This window comes from Andrographis paniculata, unplaced genomic scaffold, assembly GCF_009805555.1.
Source record: "Andrographis paniculata isolate CXL003 unplaced genomic scaffold, ASM980555v1 Contig83END, whole genome shotgun sequence".
Taxonomy (NCBI): domain Eukaryota; kingdom Viridiplantae; phylum Streptophyta; class Magnoliopsida; order Lamiales; family Acanthaceae; genus Andrographis; species Andrographis paniculata.
This window is the reverse complement of record NW_026137621.1, coordinates 3,069,974-3,089,359: the sequence shown is the minus strand read 5'-3', so window position 1 is coordinate 3,089,359 and position 19,386 is coordinate 3,069,974. Positions and strand designations below refer to the sequence as shown.

General features: G+C 29.0%; 2 protein-coding genes across 3 annotated transcripts; both read right to left on the bottom strand.

The window, feature by feature from the left end:
* Window positions 1-1,666: 1,666 nt before the first annotated feature.
* Window positions 1,667-3,479, bottom strand: LOC127241599 (uncharacterized). Its single transcript, XM_051260731.1, has 3 exons — window positions 3,102-3,479; window positions 2,915-3,024; window positions 1,667-2,115 (listed from the first exon to the last, which is right to left on the bottom strand). The coding sequence occupies exons 1-3, from the start codon at window positions 3,394-3,396 to the stop codon at window positions 1,918-1,920; spliced, it is 603 nt and encodes a 200-aa protein (XP_051116688.1). The 5' UTR covers window positions 3,397-3,479; the 3' UTR covers window positions 1,667-1,917.
* Window positions 3,480-12,595: 9,116 nt separating this feature from the next.
* On the bottom strand, window positions 12,596-17,680 carry LOC127241798 (nucleobase-ascorbate transporter 6). 2 transcript variants are annotated; one of them, XM_051261016.1, is made up of 15 exons: window positions 17,433-17,680; window positions 16,970-17,094; window positions 16,144-16,241; window positions 15,873-16,046; window positions 15,676-15,776; window positions 15,506-15,581; window positions 15,082-15,141; window positions 14,806-14,990; window positions 14,606-14,702; window positions 14,405-14,491; window positions 14,277-14,335; window positions 14,101-14,192; window positions 13,926-14,003; window positions 13,666-13,826; window positions 12,596-12,978 (listed from the first exon to the last, which is right to left on the bottom strand). In XM_051261016.1, the coding sequence occupies exons 2-15, from the start codon at window positions 17,076-17,078 to the stop codon at window positions 12,760-12,762; spliced, it is 1,596 nt and encodes a 531-aa protein (XP_051116973.1). In that variant the 5' UTR covers window positions 17,079-17,094; window positions 17,433-17,680; the 3' UTR covers window positions 12,596-12,759. The 2 variants fall into 2 exon arrangements, with proteins under 2 accessions (XP_051116973.1, XP_051116974.1); XM_051261017.1 differs by lacking the exon at window positions 17,433-17,680 and adding an exon at window positions 17,283-17,413.
* Window positions 17,681-19,386: the final 1,706 nt, after the last annotated feature.

Sequence of the window (19,386 nt, the reverse complement as noted above, 5' to 3'; positions counted from 1 at the left end):
AAAAAATGAATTTAGAAACGAAAAAACCTCGTTACAAAATTGATAATTTCTTGTAGTGAAAATAATTTTTTATATACTCCCTCCATCCCATTTGAAGGTTGACATTTGTTTTTTGCACATAGATTTTTTAATATTAGTATTATATTGGATTGTAATAAAAAAAGACAAAAATACCCTTATTAGTATAGTATAATTTAAAAGTAATACCATTTATGTAATATAATGTAAGTTGAAATGGTATTTATTATGTTATGTAGGTAGTACAATTACTAAATTAGAAAATGGTAACCTTGTTTTGAAACGGACGAAAATAGAAAATAGTAACATTTCAATGGGACGGAGGGAATATAAGATTTCCTGAGTCCTAAGATAGCTCCGCTTCTGCATAACATTTATAATAACGCACTCCAACCTCAATAATTTTTTCGGTGACTTATTGTCTAGATCTATTAGTTAAAGGAACTCATTGAAGCCAAAACATAAGAGAGAATCGTAATAGGGTACTCGTAACAATTTATGGATCCTAGCTTGAATGATCTATTCATAACTTTCGACATAAGTCACTTGTGTATTCGTAACCTCTCTTAGAATCATACCATTGTCAGAGCTCGACGACATTATATTCGTAAAATTTTGCATTACTCACATCCCTTTTTTCCAAGACAATGCTATTCGAATTATTTTGGTTTGGATGTATAGTTATTAGTAGGTTCCTCCTACAACAAACAAAATATATTGAGGATAGACAACATATATAATGTGTGTGAGGAAATCACGAGGATTCCGAGATATTTTTATTGTTTATTTCATGGTTTGTAGAAACTATTTTTGTGAGGTTTCGGGAATTCATTTTGTATATATATTTTTTTGATAACGTGAAAACCCGCAGTTGCTACTTAACGAGTGCACTCTGGGTAAACTTCCGGCTGAATCTAATAGCCTACAAACTATGTCCGACAAGACAAGTTACACTAGGCGAACCATGTGTGGTAGACAAAACGTGGAGGCGTTGAGGATATATTTCATGCATTGAGGAGTGGATTAACATTAACAAGAAGTAGGAGACGACGGAGATCAATCATGAATTTTTAGCCCGGAGCAAGACTAAAACCAGAGAGTTCGAGACCTTGTATTTGTGCCCTACAACGGCGATACATTTGCATTGATAATTCGTGAATTAGTTTGCATTTTAATATTACACATTGGTGAAATTGTGATATGAAAAACTTGTCCAATTCTCGGGTAATATTAGTAAAATGATCTGGATTGATATTCCCCGATGTAAGTTTTATGGCCTAATTGGATTAACAAATTTTTACATTTCATGTGTATATTTTCCAATTAATTTCGACTTTATTGATTGCTTTGATAAATCAAAGTGAATACAAATATATATATATATATATGTGATTTTACCGATGGTCGAATTAGTGTAGAGACCCTAAAGTCGAGTTTGTTACATATTGCTTGATTAGTATGAGTATGTTTCTTTAATCAAATTTCTCCGTATTTTATTATTTGGACTCTGTGTTTACTCAACCAAAAGAAACACACATATGATTCTCACTATTGACTTGATTTGCAAACTATTATGCTTGCTCGTACATTTATCTAGCCGGATTCCCAGGTTATTAGAATAATTATAAAAGGAAAAAAAAAGAATTAGTTAATTAATGTTGTTGCAATTCTTAAACATATTATAGATGTTATCTAAGAAGCTAAATCTGAATCTGAGGCTGTTGGATCCATGTTCATAGCAGTGTCGTCAGTGCCCACGTTCATTATCTAACCAAAAATCTACATACAGACAGACAACACACAGACGACCAACATGCACCAATATATATATATATATATATATATATAAGACAGGAAATTAAAATTAAATTAAATATTATTTAAAAGATGGATCGATGATCAGGAGAGTGATTCGGAGATGCTCTTTAATGCAGGCTGCCATGTTCTCATCCCACCTTTGTTGCACCCACCCGAACCCGGACCCGAACCCGGACCCGGATTCGGACCCGAACCTGATCTTGATCTAGCAGATGATGAGTTTAGTGGATCAGTGGTGGTGCATAATATTCTTGGCCTGTGCCTTTCTTGGCTAGTTCCCTGAAATGGACATTTCCCCCATATCAATACAAACTTATTTCTTACATCAGACAATATTAATTTTCTCGAATGTGACCTCTATGGCCAAGAACAACCAACCCTAAGTACCCATCTCTCTCTCTCTCTCTCTCTCTCTCTCTCATCGGTATATATGATCATATCTATCCATCTATCTATTATCGATCTCTAGAAATTTTTATTCCATAAAATTGTAGACATTAACTGACAAAAGGGTAAGCAATCTGTTGAAATCTGTGCACACAATTATTTACTGCCCATATCACCTAGTCAGGAAGGGATTTTTAAAATAGTAAAAATAGAATTTCATTATTATATATTATATGAGATTTTTTTAGAAAAAAATATATATATTGATGAATATTGAAAACACAAGTAAAGAAAACATAATGTGGAACTTGATGATATATATCATTGAAAACCCTAAAAATTTGAAGGCTAATTAAAAAAAAAAAAAAAAGAGGGTTTAGAAGATATGGAAATTATGAGAAATTGCACGTACGGCATACAATAATAGCTTATTTATTTATTTATATATATATATATAATTATCTTTTTCTTGTTGTTTTCCTAATAATTAACAAAAATGGAAAGTAGAAAACAAAGAGAATCTCAACAGTACTTTGGCACTGTAAACTATTACCAAATCCCAATAAATATATCATTCTTGAAAACAAACACCTCAGTCAGTCAGTTCACACAAAACTAATTGCAATAATACAAATTTTATTTTCATTATTATTATTATTTTATTTTATTTTATTTTTTCAATTTCTCAAACCTGATTGGTCTTCATCCCATCATCTCCTTCGAAATACAAAGGCTGCTTTTCTGTCATCGTTTTCTTCCCATTCTTCTGCATCTTCTTCGCCAATAGCCCTTTCATCACCTCTAACAGTAACAAAAATCAATCAATTAATTAATTAATTAATTATTTAAAAATAATTAATTTAAAATAAAGTAGAGACCTTGTGAGGTGACGAGTCTGTAGACATGACCAAGGGCGAGGGTTTCGGAAGGTCTGAGAAGCTTTATTCTCGTAACCCTAAGTGGAGTATTGGCGCCGCCGCCGCCGCCTCCGGCGGCGGAGGGCGCGACGGCGGCGGAGGAATATAGCGTGGTGGTGAGTAGAAGGGCGACGTAGTGGCCGGGATTCAGCCGCATAATTTCTCCGGCGGGGATTGGGCAGTAGAGCTTCTCTACTTTTCCGTTTGGACACTGAATTGCTATCGTTGCATTATCGACTGCTTGGCAATTCCCCATTTGTCTGAATCTGAAATTTTTTTTTGTTTTTGAGAGGAGAGAGAAATGATGAGAGAGAGGAGGAGGAGGAGGAGGAGGAGGAGGAGGAGAGGGGGTTTGATGGAGAAGAAAGCGCTATAAAAGGAAGTTAGGGAGAGTTGGGCTTGAAAAGTCCTGGATCGGGAGGACGATAGATCTGAGCCGTTGATGGATTTATACGGATGGTGTAGATTTGTCTGGCGTTGGATTGGAGAGGTTGCGGGAGGAAGGTCCTGGAGTTTAGTAGGGATGAATCGGTGCTGTTGATGCTGTGGGGTTTGGGAAATCAACGGTGGAGATTGATCGGGCTTTGAATAATTAGTTGATAATTTTACAGCTACATATAATTTTTATTTTTATTTTTATTTGAAAAAAATATGCTGTTAGGTAAGTTTTTTTATTTTTCCTTTTTTATAAAAATAGTGTTGTAATGAGAAGATTTGTTTATGTTTGTTTCTAAATATGGTAAAACGTAACTCAAGTTCCTTTTTCTATTTTTCCTTTTTTTTTTTAACGTATAATTTTAATATTTCAATTTTATTTTTTCTCCAAAAACATTAAATTAAACATTCAGTTTTTATTTATTTTATTACAATAAAATCTAATTTTACATTCAGAACATCACATAATTATATATTTATATCACATCAAACGATTATTTTAATTCAAAATTTTATTATTCAAAACCAAAACATCACAAGTAAACACACTAGTAGTATTTTACTCCTCTGAATCCGCTATTTACTACTCCCTTCGTCCCAATACAATAGTCTTGTTTATCATTTTTGTCTGTCTCGAAACAATAGTCTCATTTCTGTAAATAATCATATCACCATAAAACTATCCCTACTTTTTTATTATTATTATACCATTTTCACTACTTTTTATACTAATATACTCACAAAGGTAAAAAAAATATTTATCATTACTTTTTACCGACTAGCACTATAATATTAATATTTTTTAAATATCATGTCCAACACAATAAGACTATACTTTTGGAACGAAAGGGAGTATTCATTCTATATTATCAATTTTCACTCAAAATATTACATGTCCATTTACATTGTATTAAATACAATTTTAATTCAATTATTATTATTTTTTTTAATTAAGAATAGAAAAATTGTAAAAATTATGCATGGACAAGTTTTAATTAATTTCAGTGCCAAATATTCCTTCCTCGTTACATGGCACCTTGTCCAACTTTTTGCCACTTGATGACAAATTCATAATATTTTTAATTACCCACTTTATTCAATAGAAATATAAAATTAACAGTTGGGATCATTTTGGATATAATTAAAAAAATAATAAAATAAAAATAAAAAAAGAAGTGGTATTACACAATTTTTTTTTCTTATTTAATAGCTATATAATAATAAATCAATATTTTAATAGTACAGTTAGATAATATTAGGGCATGAAAGTTCAATTGGTATTATATTTTCAATTTTTTAGAAAATTTATTTTTATTAATATTTTTTTAAAAATATAATATTTATTTGTAGTACACTATTTTTTAAAAATATAATATTTTATGAGAACAAATATCATGTGTTTTTTTAAAATCAAAAAATTTGTATGATAAAAAAATTAGAAAAAAAAAATCAAAATAAATATAATGGTGGTTTTATAAATATATATTTATAAAATCATCTCATTTTTAGGCGAGTATTGAATTCTCATGTATATCTTTTTTATTATATTGAAAAAGTATTTGTTAGTATATTTAATTTGAATAATTGGATTAGGATAATATTATTTTATCCCATTATAGGTGATTAAGGTCTAATATAATCAACACTAGATTAATGATAATTAAGTATTGTTAAGTTTTTATTTATAAACATAACAAAATATGAAATATAAAATAATAACACAAAATAATATATGTTAATATAATATAAATATAACATATAAAGTAATAATGATACTCTTTTGTTTATCAAAAGTAAAGTAATATTTGTCCTGTAAAAAATGATTTAGTGATGTTTACTGGAGTCTATCGCGCATGATCTCAGTAGATTCGGTTAGAATTTATCCAAAACGTACTCAAAAAATAGTTGTTCGTCGTTTAAAAGAGAGTGAGATGTTTCTTTTGATGGGTTTAGGAAAAATTTGATTTGGATTCGATATTAAAATAATGTATGATGAGATATTTTTTTAAAAGAAAATGTATATTCTTTTTTAAAAACTCAGAATCCAAATAGTAGAAACTTGGGTTTGGTGTCAAAAGAAACAAACCCAAATTTGTGAGTTGACAACAAAGCACAAGTTCAAATATTTTCTACACTTTCGGCTGGTGGTTTACTGCACTTTTGGGTAGCGACTGCGGATTCTCACGTAAAAAAAAAAAAATGCTACACTTTCTCAATAGAATTTGTTTATAAATATATATATATAAATTAATATTTTTTTTCTCATTTGACATTATTTATTTTTAAAAAATATTAAAAAATATGACCTAGACTATAAATTCATTTCTCATACTACCAGGTCATTCTTACGGACCCACGTTAATTTTTTTGTTTTACAATAAATTAGTTTTTGATAAATCGGTGGAGTACCAAACACGACTCTGTGGGAAATTGGGAGACACGATTTCTGAGAAGTACAAACAGCAGTGGCTAAAACTGAAAAAGGAAACACAAAAATGGGCAAATACACTCAATTATTCGTGCACTCAATAAATAAATAATAATAATAATAATAATAATAATAATAATATCCCATTCCATTTTATCTAATCTGCCATTGCCCATTCCATATTTTCAGCCACAATTTTATCAGAAATTGGAACAAGTCAACGTTGCAAATTCTTTGTGAAAGCATTTAATATAAAACGAACAATTGCTTAATTATAATTTTCGTAAAATATATATATATATACTATTAAATTTACTACGAAGACTTTTGAAATTTAAAAATAAAATAAATAAAAATTTAGTTTTTCTTTTTTTATTGGTCATGTGATATTTTGTGAGAAAAGCATTACTGAATAGTATTGGAATATATTATTAACGAAATTCCCTCTTTAATTTCGTCTCTAATGTCATTAGTAAAACAACGACGTGTGTTATTATTATTAACAATTATCTTATTTCAAAAATATTAACAAATAACAGACTAAAAAACAATAAAAAATCATAAATAAAGAAATGTGTTATTATTATTAATTTAAAAAATTTTCAAAAAAAAAATGTTTATTTGAAAGAAAAGGATTGAATGATACAAAAATACAAATAAAAGTGTAGCGTATTAATTGGGGAAGATATGAGTAGCGATTTTGAGGACCATTTTTTTATTTTTCTTTTATTATTATTATTATTTATTTACTTATTATTATTATTATTATTATTATTATTATTATTATTATTATTTTGAGGACCATTTTTTAGGACACAATTGGGAAGGCCTTTTAATGCCAACGAAGTGTTTCAACTTTTCTCTTGTTTTAACTTTCTATCCTTTAAATGACGACTTGCAATATCTTGTCGTATCGATCGGATATATATATATATATATATATATATTCTTAATTAATCTATCGGTTCCATAAATATAGTCTTGATTGGGTTGGATACGAGATTTAAGGAATATTGATATTACATTGACAGTTGGTAAAAAGTATGGATAAAAGATTTTTTTGCCCTTCTGAGTGTATTAGTGTAAAAAGTAGTGGCAATTGTGTAATAAAAATGAAAAAATATGGGTAGTTTTATGATGATATGATTATTTATGAAAATAAGACTATTGTTTTGGGACGGATAAAAATGGTAAACAAGACTATTGTAGTGAGACGGGTGGAGTATTATTATTTTTATTTATATCAGAAACAATTTTTTATTATTTTTAATACTTCCTCCGTCCTGCCACAGATGACCCAATTTTTTTTTTTGTACGTCCCACAACAGATGACTCATTTCCATTTTTGACAAATTTATCAATATTAAACATACTTAACAAATATAAATTAATTTAGTTAAACTTCAAACATGTAGGACCCACTCAAAACCCCAAAAAAAATTATAGTAAAGAAAAAGTTGAAAATTTGTAGTATTTTTTTACTTAGAAAAAAAAAATGAAAATTTTTTATGACAAAAAAAAAAAAAAAAAAAAAAATTAACATAAATTTGGATGACAAATATAATAATATCAAATATTTTAGCATAAAATATTAAATTTAAAAATTATTTTAAATTCAAATTATCACATCAGAATATTTATTCATATAACATTAAATAATTATTTTAATTTAATATTTTAGTATTTTCAAAATATATGGTGTGTTTGTTTGAATTGAAATAGTTGTATAATGTGATATTAATGATGTTGATGTGATGTTTTAAATGTAAAATTTAATTTTAATATAATATAAAAATAAAAATAAATATTTAATTTTATTTAAAAAATAATAATTAATTAATTAATTAATGGTAGAAATTTAGAGAAATATGTTAAACGAACACACCCTTGTATTCACTTAATTTTTTTGTTAGTAAGCATTATTCAATTATAAAAATATTCTTTCAGAATATTGTATTAAAGAATGTGTTTGTTTTGTATTTTTGGATTAATGTAATTTTTCATGAAAACTATTAGAACAATATAAAAATAATATTCTATACTCTGTCATTCAATTGTATGTTTATTTGATCATACACGAATTTTAAAAAAAGTAAGTAAAACTAGAAAATTTTATTTTTTTAGATAAATAAAAAGTAAAAAAAAGAAAGAAAGAAAGAAAGAAAAAGTGGTATTTTGATACTAAAAAATAAAACTTGAATAAATTTAGAGGTAAAAAAAAAAAAAAAAAAAAAAAAAAAAAAAAAAAAAAAAAAAAAAAAAAAATTGGTTGATGGATAGAGTACTTAAAATTATTGACATTCTTGTGAATATATATTTATATTTATATTTAATAATATTATAGATAATTATGTTAGTAAAAAATGATTTGATGGATGCACCCATTAATATGTCTGTAATGTAATTTGAAATTATTTGTCAAGACTTCATCAATAGCTGTCACAAAATTGATTTCAAATAAGAATAAAATAAAATATATATATATAAAAAAAAAGGAATTAATTCGTGATGTGTATATAAAATTTTCAAATTATTTTTTGAGTTGTTTTGCTGGCTCGTCACTCATGATTTTTGGTCTCTATTCGCTCGGGGTTTATCCAATACGCACTTTTAGAGTAGGAGCTGCGAGTTTTCAAGTTATTAAAAAATAAAATAAAATCACTTCGTATTGACTCGATTAGAATTATTTGAATATAATTTATGGTCTACTTAAAGTAGAAAAAACTTTTCAGTCTCTTAAATTAGTGTGTATTTTTTGTTCGTGTTTTTCATTTTTGGTTTTTTTTTTTTTAATCAAGTTGTTTTGGTATTTCAATAAAAACATATTAACATTTCATACAAATTGATTATATTCAATTATTATTTCACCTAAAAAAATTTAACAAAAATGAGCATTTACAAAATTTAAAATAAAACACACATTATTATGTTTTGATATTTATGAAAATAGTAGGTAGTAAATTAAATACTATAATTTTGATGTGGTTTTAATAAGGATTTAAAGTGGTATTATGAATCAAAATAATTTTTATAAATATTGTTAAGTTGAAAAACCTCATCACCTATTTTTGGTATATTGACAAATCTTCTTTTTGCTGTTGTTGTCGTTAGATTTTCCATAAACAGCAACATTTGACCCAACTGTGCAATCATATCAAGAGAATTATCTTTCTTAAGAATGATGGATTCTCAAGACAAAATGGACACTTTGAGTTTGTCCTATGTGGTCAGAAGTGAACAGATACACATCATTCCTTGTTTGTATTAAGGGAATTAATTACATGTTATCACAATGGCGGTTGTGGCTGCCTTACAGCTCGTCTATGGAAGGGTGAAGGGAGAGTGGTGGTTTTGACGGAGTATGTAGTGAAAGAAAAATTGTAACAATCCTCTCAACCTCAACATTTTTCATCTCTATGCATTAAGTGGGTGATATACACTACTATCTCGCTGAAGAGTTCGTCGGTCGAAGGGAAATCAAAATCCGATCAGGGAACATTCAGAATCTAAGCTGCCCAACTATTTGTTAGTTGTCAGTATGCGTTTGTGACAACATATGCCTGTGGAGGGATTTTCCTAGATAATTAGCATTGTAGTTTGGGTTGAAGGAGTTTTGGGTATTTTGTTCTTAATCCGCACTGATTAATGAACCTCTCCTGAATTGGAATCTCCCGGATGTAGATTGGTTATAACCGAACCGGGTTAGCAAATAACTTGTCATTTATTGCTTTGGTCTCTGCATTTATTTCGTTGACAAGTCGCCGTTATAACTGTAATATAACTATACTTCGGGAATTAGCCCTTTAAATAAGTGTTCAAGAGTATATTGGCGCAGCACTTATTCTCTCCCAACAAATATAAATTTAAAATATCAAATCATCAATTAATCTTCACTAATTTAATTTCTAAATTTTCTGTTTTTGTTAAAAATAATTTGGGGTTATGAGAAGATTAATATTAATTTATTTTTCCTTTATCTTTTTTAAATTTTTGTTGCGTGGAAGGGCTTGGATTGGTCCTACCTATGTGGGCCTAGATGGACCTACAAAAGGCCCATAATCAAACCCAAACATTATTGAATAGATCTATGAATTTGGCTCGGCCCACTAAAAACCTTGACTAGGGCTCATCGAGCCCATCCTCGATTTCTAGTAAAATTAGATATTGATGTCTAGTCGAACATATAAAAGAAATAAAAAAATAAAAATAAATAAATAAATAAATTCGAAATATTTCAAGACCAATAAGATTTTTATTTACGTTTTTAAATTTATTTTACGGTTCTCTTTTTTAAGAAACACTGAAAGTCTTTAATATTGCATTAAATAATTATTTTTATTAATTTTTTACTATTTTCAAATCAACTAAAAATTTCAAAATATTTTTAAATCATATTTAACACATAATTTTTTACTATTTTCAAATCAACTAAAAATTTCAAAATATTTTTAAATCATATTTAACACATATTTACTTGGGGCATTTGGATGGTAAATATCATTAGATTAAATAGTCAATATATTCATTCTAAATTGTGAGTTTGTATAATTATAGTTTGAAATTGAGTGTTAGATTTATATTTTTATTTAAATAATATTTTAATATAATATTTTATAGAATTTAAATATATATTTTTATTGAAAAACATACAATATAAATATATTGATTTCAATTTTAGATTATAACCAAGTACTATAATGTTTTTTTTTTATAATTTATTATTATTGTTGTTGTTGTTGTTACATACTTCAATTACGAGACTCTAATGATAAATAAGTCCAGTTATGAAAAAAAAAATCAGTTTATCCAAAAATATAAAAAAAAAACAAAGTAGATACGAAAATTTTCCACTGTTTTCTACAAATTTTAAGTACAAAACTCTAATAATAAATTAGTCTATTTACGGAACAAAAGAATAACTTACCCAAAAATATAAAAAAACAAAGTACGATGGTAAAATAGTAAAATTAGGTAGACATTAGTTCAATTTTGAATATACTAGTATTAATATATTTTTAAAATATTTTAAAATTTTAAATTAGTTTAAAAATAAAAAAAAAAATATTAAATAAAAACAATTAATTTATTTAATATAATATATAATAAAATGTAACATTGAGATTAAACAATAGTCTAACATAATAAACAAAATATAGAGATACTGAGATTGTAGTCTTTTTAGAAATGGTGAAAATATTAAATGTCTATTATTTATTATTTATAAAATAAAATAAAATATTTTTATTAAAAACTACGTATTTTTTAAAATGCTAAATATTGAATGCACACGCTTGAAGTTCAATTTAGATACAAATTCTTTTTAAGTTTTGGATTTTATAAAAAAATTTATACCTAATATAAAAATAATACTTCATTTAAGAAAAAAAAATTGTACTATTTGATATGATTATTTTTATAATTTATTATTAATAAATAGTATTAAAGCTTTAAAAATATATAAATAACTAAGATGTCCCTATTATAAATTTATGCTATCTCCTAATTATTTCAATTGTCTCAATTTATGCTATCTCCGAATTATTTCAATTGTCTCATTTTTCTGTTGTTGTCGGTTAGTTCAATTGACACATTTTTATTTTTAGTAAAATTTATTAAATTTATCGATACTTTAACAACTATAAATCATTTAAATTAACTTAATAACATATAACATAATACATCACGTAAGATCAATTTAAAATACTTTTATTTCTATATCTCTTCTCAATAAACAAATAATTTTATCTACATTTAAAACTTCTGCTATTATTTTATAAAATTAGTTTTATCTTAATTATAAATAAATATATATATTTTTTGTTTATTTGTATTATTTAAAATATTAAATTATATTCATATTGCATATATGTATTGTCTTATTGAAATATAATATTTAAAATATTTAAACACATATTTTAAATTTATTTTAATATATATTTCTATTTTGGGACGTCCAATTACAAAGTAACCATTTCATTAAATACCCCGTTTTTTTCATAAATACCCCTATTTTACATCACATCACATCATTACTTTTATACCAAAAAAATAAGGGCAAAAATATCATTTCACTACTTTTACCTACACACTATAATTAAAATACTATTATTTCTTAATCTCCGCGCCAAAAGTAAATGTATACTTTTAGCTTGAACGGAAGGAGTATATTAAAACTACCAATAATATTACTCATATTAAAACATAATAAAATAATATCATAATTCAATATTATTAACTTATTAAACTCTTTTATCATAAATACCGTATCCCAAATCAAATGAGCCGATGTATTTTGGAAGAGAGGGAGTATAATTTCAAATTCAAAATAAGTAAATTACTTTTAATTCATTTCTAATTTAAAAATAAAAAATAAAAAAATTGCATTCATATTTTTAAAAATATTACACCTAATTCTTTTTCAAAAACTTTGTGCAACACTTTTTAATTTTTTTTTTTTCTAAAAAAAATAAAAATATCTGACCCAAATTTTAAACAATTATATTTATAACAAGTAGTAGATTATAAGCAATTCTACACCCCTGAAACTACATAACATAATTTACAAATAAAATAAAAATAAAAACAAACAAACTTTAAAACTGTCCGGCGGAGGACCTTACTTATACTTTCCTTGTATTACCAATTCGATTCACTATTTCAAAACAAAAGTTCACATTCCCATATCCATCATCATCATCCTCAACACACACAATGTAATTTTCCGGCGACGCCGACGATCGGCCGTCCGTCCGGCATTCAAACGGACGGGAAATATTTGTTGAGATTGAACGGCAACGAGTAGAACTCCTCGCTCCTATTATCCGTCTTGAACGACCGGAATTTGTCCCACCAATGCTTGCCTCGATCCTTCCTTATTTGCCCGTCCTTCTTGCGCATCGTGTTGTCCAAAAAGAACGCGACGATCCCCGCCACAAAAGCTTCCGATGAGAACGGGACATTCACGATGTCGTTGAACTGCAAACATCGTCGGAAATCGAATCAAAACAAAAGGTTTGTTCATCCAACAAATTATTACCGACACAATTCCCGATAAATATTAACAAGAAATACAATGTATATGCTTCATTCTCTCGTAAACAATTAATAATTCAACACAAAATACTCCCTTTCGTCCGTCTCATAAGAATGATACTATTTTCCATTTTTGTCCGTTTCAAAACAAAACAAAAGTACTATTTTCTAATTTAGTATATTACACAAATATCATTATTTTTATATCACACAATAATAAATGCATTTTTGTCATTTTCACTATAAACCAATATAATACTAATATTAAAAAATCTACGTACAAAAAATAAATATTACAGATTTTATGAGACGGAGGTAGTATTATTTTTTATAAGATTTTCAGCAGTATTTAGTACAAAGATAAAGTATATACGTAAAACTAGCGTTCCTATGTTATCAAGATTTTGTACGCAAATTCTATGCACAATTTTAGCTAGCGCGATAATTTACGCTTTAACGGAAACATCGTCTACCAAAATACAAGTAATACCCGCAAAATACATAAAGACCTTACTATGAAATTCTTACGATTCTCTATAATTTTTTTTTTTTCATAAAATATCGTATTCAATCACTATTTAAACACAGAACCAAAATAAACGAAGTGCGCAAAAATAACAAACGGCATACCCATCTTCCGCCGGTGTGGACGGGCCCATATCCCTTAATGGCGGTGTACTCATTGAAGTATTGCGGAACGGACAAGCCGAGGAAAATCGAGAACCCCAAAATGAATTTGGTGCGGAAGCTATTGAGGTTGCAGAATTGAAGGAAACTTATTCCGGCCGCGCCTACATATATATATATATACATATGCATACATATACGCATGTGTTGTCTAGTAGAAATATTACGACGAAAATAATTTAGTCGGGGGGTGGGGGGCGTACCAACATAGGCGAAGAAGAGGCAATACAACGCGCCCACAATTGGAGCCGGAATCGAAGCAAAAACCGCTCCGAATTTCCCTGCGACGATACAATTACGCATCGTAAATCGAATAATATGCACAGCGCAAATCAAATAAGAGATAAGATATATATATATATCGAGAGAACCGTTTACCTAACACGGAAAAGAAAAGCATGAACCCAGCAGATATTTGCACGACCCTTCGGCTGCCAACTCGAGTAAGCGCGAGTAGGCCGGCATTCTCGCTGCGTACGACACTCGAAACATATGTTAAAAGTAAATCGCGAAAAGACAGTCGAATAAATATAAGTAATCGGTAAAGTTCTTACATGGACACAGAGGATCCGTTGCCGGTCCCGAACAGCCCCGACAGCAAGATAGCGACACCCTGGAACACACAAAAACATAAATAATCGAGTTGGCTGAAAATTTGTTACGTCTCGAAGTGGGGCCGTACCTGCCACCCGATCCCACGGCTGAGAATCGACGGAGGCAAAGGGGTCGCGCTGGCATATCTCGATACGGCAATAAATCCACCGGTCGACTGCAATAACAATCCATAAAGTTACGTAACAAAACAAGAAAAACGCAAATATTTAAGAATCTTACAACCTCGTCGCCTAAAACAAAAGAAAAAACATTTACGAGCAAAACTAACCTCGATGAGCGCAACGAACGCAGCCATCATCATCGCAAAGGCCTCGCCAGCATCAAACGAAGGAGCTCCCCACTGAAAAGGGTACGGAACTCTTATCCTGCAAGGGCGAATGATTTCAGACAAAACAACTTAAGCATTCATTACCACAAGATCCGTATCGATAATGTAATTACTCGAGTAAACAACGCGACATTTATTACCATGGAGCGGCATTGATAAGCCCCGAACGATCGGTTCGGCAGCTCGCTTGGGTCCGCGGCGATGTTCTGTTATAGGCGCCACCCACAGTGAGTAGGTGCGCGTATATCCAAACGATTACGACAGAAAATATGACCGCAAAGCGGTCGAAGATGTTCTTCCCTGGACGTATCAAGTGGACCAAATACTGCAAACCCGATATACAATTTTTTAGACACGTATTTCGAACTCTGTATCGATTTTTTAAGTCATTCGAAGAACATAAAACCACTTATTACCTGAGAAAACAGAACCAATATTATGAGCATCGGCAACCCGATTTCGACACATTTAGCAACCTAAAATGAAGGAAAAAATCATTTCAATTAGCTTATCACAAATCACAATCGGTACACATATATATATATATATTATACAAATACATATATTCTCTTCTTCCCGTAACTAAGTATCCATTTACTTTTTTGTGTGTTGATATTTGAATAGTAATTATTATATCAAAACGTATTACAAATCAAGAGAAAATGTCAAAAATACTTCTATCAGTGTCTTATAATACTAATATAATGACATTTGTACAAAAAATTATTATAAATATAAGAATATTTTTAATGTTAAGTACAGTGACGTAAAAGAAAAATAAATACCTTGTTAAGGGGCAAAGCATATATATATATATAGAGAGAGAGAGAGAGAGTATACCCCGGGAAAACCAAATTCATAGAGCCCAAAACCGGCGAGAGCGACCAAAGGAACAGCCGAAAGTGGGCTAAGAAACCTACTCGAGGAAAAGATAAGCACATTTTGAATTCTTGCGAATTATCGAAATCATAAAACTTTCTAATCAATTAAATAGACGAGAGATAACAAACCTTGCAACGTTGCGCCATAGACCACTGAAGCCGAGGACAATCTGAATAGTAGAGGCGACAATGAGCGCGCCCTGTGTGGCCCGCATTACCTTCTTGAACCTCTTTATATGCAAATCAAAGCTCGTGTTAAGGTTAGCGAAAACATGTCCCGAGAGGTCAGAAAAGGACGAAAAATTCAAGAAAAAGTGGTCGTGTACCGAGATGGGATCAGGATCACTCCATCGACTAGATAGGATGATCGAAATCGTGGGCGCAACGAAGGTGTACGAACCTCCGATTACGGCAGGTAATCGAGTCCCGAACCATGTCTGCAACAGAGTGTTCAGCCCGGCGACGAACAGCAGAGTTTGGATAACTTTCGCTTTCTCCTCCTGAAAAAAGACTCACCGAAAAATTGAATCAAGAAAAATGTCGACGCTTTTATCGAATCGGAAATGTAATAAAAAGAATATCTAACTAATGCCTCACATTTCCGCCTCCCATTTGAGGAACCAAAGCCGTCGGTATGATGACTGTCGTCCCGAGCATCACCAGATAATGTTGAAATCCGAGAAGGATCGCCTCGGCTGAAGAACAATAAAAGCCAAAGATTACAAATTGAAGCTCGAACTCATTACATAAATATTTGATAAGTGAAAAGGTGAATCAAAGATCATTCTTTTTGTAGATTACAACTAAATCAACTAAAGAAAAAAGGATTATTCGAATCTCGATCTCAAAGTAGAATTAGATTACTTCCGAGAAGATTTGTGTAACATCCATTGAAGTTATCTTATCCACAACATTAAAACATCATAAGATCGACGAAATCCAAAGAATCGACAGTCATCGACACGTTGCATAGATCTTAAATCTTGAAAGGATCACTCGGAAAAAAGTTAAAGCATCCGGTTTCGATTACAGCAAGAAGAATAAGAGATTCAAGAACTAAAAGGGATCAAAAGCATCATATAGTTCAGCAAAATGATACAAAAAAAAACGCACATTTGCGGCGAATCGAATCGAATCAAATCGCAGTCGACAACATACCATACAAAAACAACAGATTGGAATCAAATGGCTATGCAGAAAAGTGCAAAGATTCCACAAGACAGTACTACCAAATCCTAGAAAACAATTGAGAATATAAAGACATATATATATATATAAAGTATGTCGAAAATTCGATAACAATTATTCTTACAGAGAACGAATCAAAAAGGAATCAAACAACAAATTATTCCCAAATCTATCATTTCAAAGCAGAGAATATACTGAAACAATCATTAACAAAATTCAGGAGAATCGAACTAACGCCATGGAGGAGGGCTTGTGATACAGTAAGAAACGTTGGGAAGTTGATCCTTGGGCGGGTGGGGGGCTGGTTCATCTGCCTTAGGTGCTGGAGCTCCACCTCCTGCCATTTCTGCTCTTCAATCACTGCAAAAAAAAAAATTAAATAAAATAATCTCAAGATTTACAGAAGAATCAAAATGCAAAACCCCCAAATCTAAGAGCACCTCAGATCAAGAAATGTTTTAAAAAAAAAAAAAAAGGTAAGATTAAAGGGAATAGCACAAAAGGGAAAATGAAACACAGTCCCCCACCCCCAACCCCACCCCACCTACCTCTTTACCCCCAACAGCAACAAGAAGTAAAGAACACAAAATCACATTGCACCAACATCAGTTCATACAGATTCCAACAACATTAAAAAGATTGAAAGAAAAAACAGAAACAAAAACATGAAAACACACAAAAAAGAAAGAAAAGGGAACCTTAATCGTGAAATATGCAGAAGCTTTTGGAGAAGCAATATCAGGTGAGGGTGTTGAAGTGAAGCTGTAGTCAATAAATCACAGACCCCACCTCAGGAAAAGGTCCCCAAGCAGAGAGAGAGAAAAGAAGAGAGAGAGAGAGAGAGAAGGGAAAGAGGGGAATATAAGCTTTACAGAGAGGAGGTAGTAATGGTGTGAGATTTCTGAAATAAATCTGATGCAGGCGAAGAAGAGAAAGAAAAGCCCCGAAAAAGGTCCATTGAATAAAAGGTGAGTGAAAGGTGTGATGTGAAACCAAATACTATTGTTCCAAAAGGCATCCCAGTTTCTTTTTTTTTAAAATAATAATAATAATAATAATAAGTAAAAAATTTAAATATTTTTATATACGGTTTTTTTTTTTCATTAAAAAGTTTTTGTTCATACCATTTTTTATAAATAATAATAAAAAAATACTTTTTCATTCCGATGCAAAAAGTAAATGCGATCATTAAAAACGGACGATGATAGTATAATATAAATAGTATATGTTTTATTTTCTCAAAAAAAATTAATAATTTAATATAAAATATTATTTTTTATATTATCAATATAATATTATGTATATCTCACATAAAAATATTTTAAATTAAAATACTAAATAAACACACATCATATTTTATAAAAATAAAAAATAAAATACTATAATAATTTTTAAAATTATTGATGAATAATGTCGATAGTTTCAAATATATGTATGCAAAGTATTTCTTTATAATATAAAATATTCTTTTTGCTCATAATTTTAAAAATATTAGTATTATATTTAGATTTAGTATGAATAAAATAGAAGTTACTAAAATAACTTTATTAATATTGTGTGATATAAAGGTAAATGACATTTGTGTAATATATTGTAAATTGTAAAGATATTTGTAATGTTAGGTAGATAGAATAATTACTAAAAAAAAATAAATTTATATTTTGTTATAGACATACTAAAAAAAAAAGATAATTAATTACAGGACAGAGAGAATATTTTAAAACCAAAAATCAATATCAAATTCCAAAATAAAAAGTATAGAATTGTTTGAGAGATTTTGAAATACAAGTATTATTCACATAAATTTTTCTTCCAAAAATATTAAATCAAACAGTCAATTTTTATTTTTTATATTATACTTCATCCGTCCCTTAACAATTTATCCATTTTTTTTATTTTGGTCCGTCACATAACAAAATATCTATTTCTTTTAAGTAATTTTACTGTCTATCTAACATTACAAAATACTCTTTCAATTTACAATATATTAAACAAATATCATTACATTTATATTATATGGGTTAAATTAATCTTTTTACTTTTATTTCTTTCAATTCAAATTTTTTACTATTCCAGATCAAACCTCCCAACAAACACACCCAAAATTGTTTTACAAAAAGACCCACACAGTGAAAAGAGAATCTTTCACCGCGTCAGACCATATTGTTTAATTGCTTTAATTAATGCTTCATTTTTAAAGACTCTTTTATTATTTATTATTATTATCTCTTTAATTTCTTTGTCAACAATCACACTCATTATGGAGTATTTTCTTCTTCTCGTGGTAATAAATAAAATAAAATACTAATTTTATTGTAAATTTGAGGAATTCATTTTATTTATAGATGGTAAGCCAAGCCACCGTCGCCAGTTGGATATTATTAATTAATTTTATTATTACATATAAAAAGATGTGAATTTTTGGTTTATTCCATAAAAAGGTTTGGTTGCGTCCGTTGTTGGATGTCTCCAAATTTAATTAGCTTCCTTGACAAATATGCCCTCTATTTTATTTTATTTTATTTTATTTTATTTTGTTTTGTTTTCTATAATGTTCTTTTTAATAATAATAATAATAAGAAGAAGAAGAATTTCTGCCTTTGCTATATCCGGTGAGCACATGCATTGCCATAGATACGTTTTATTATTATT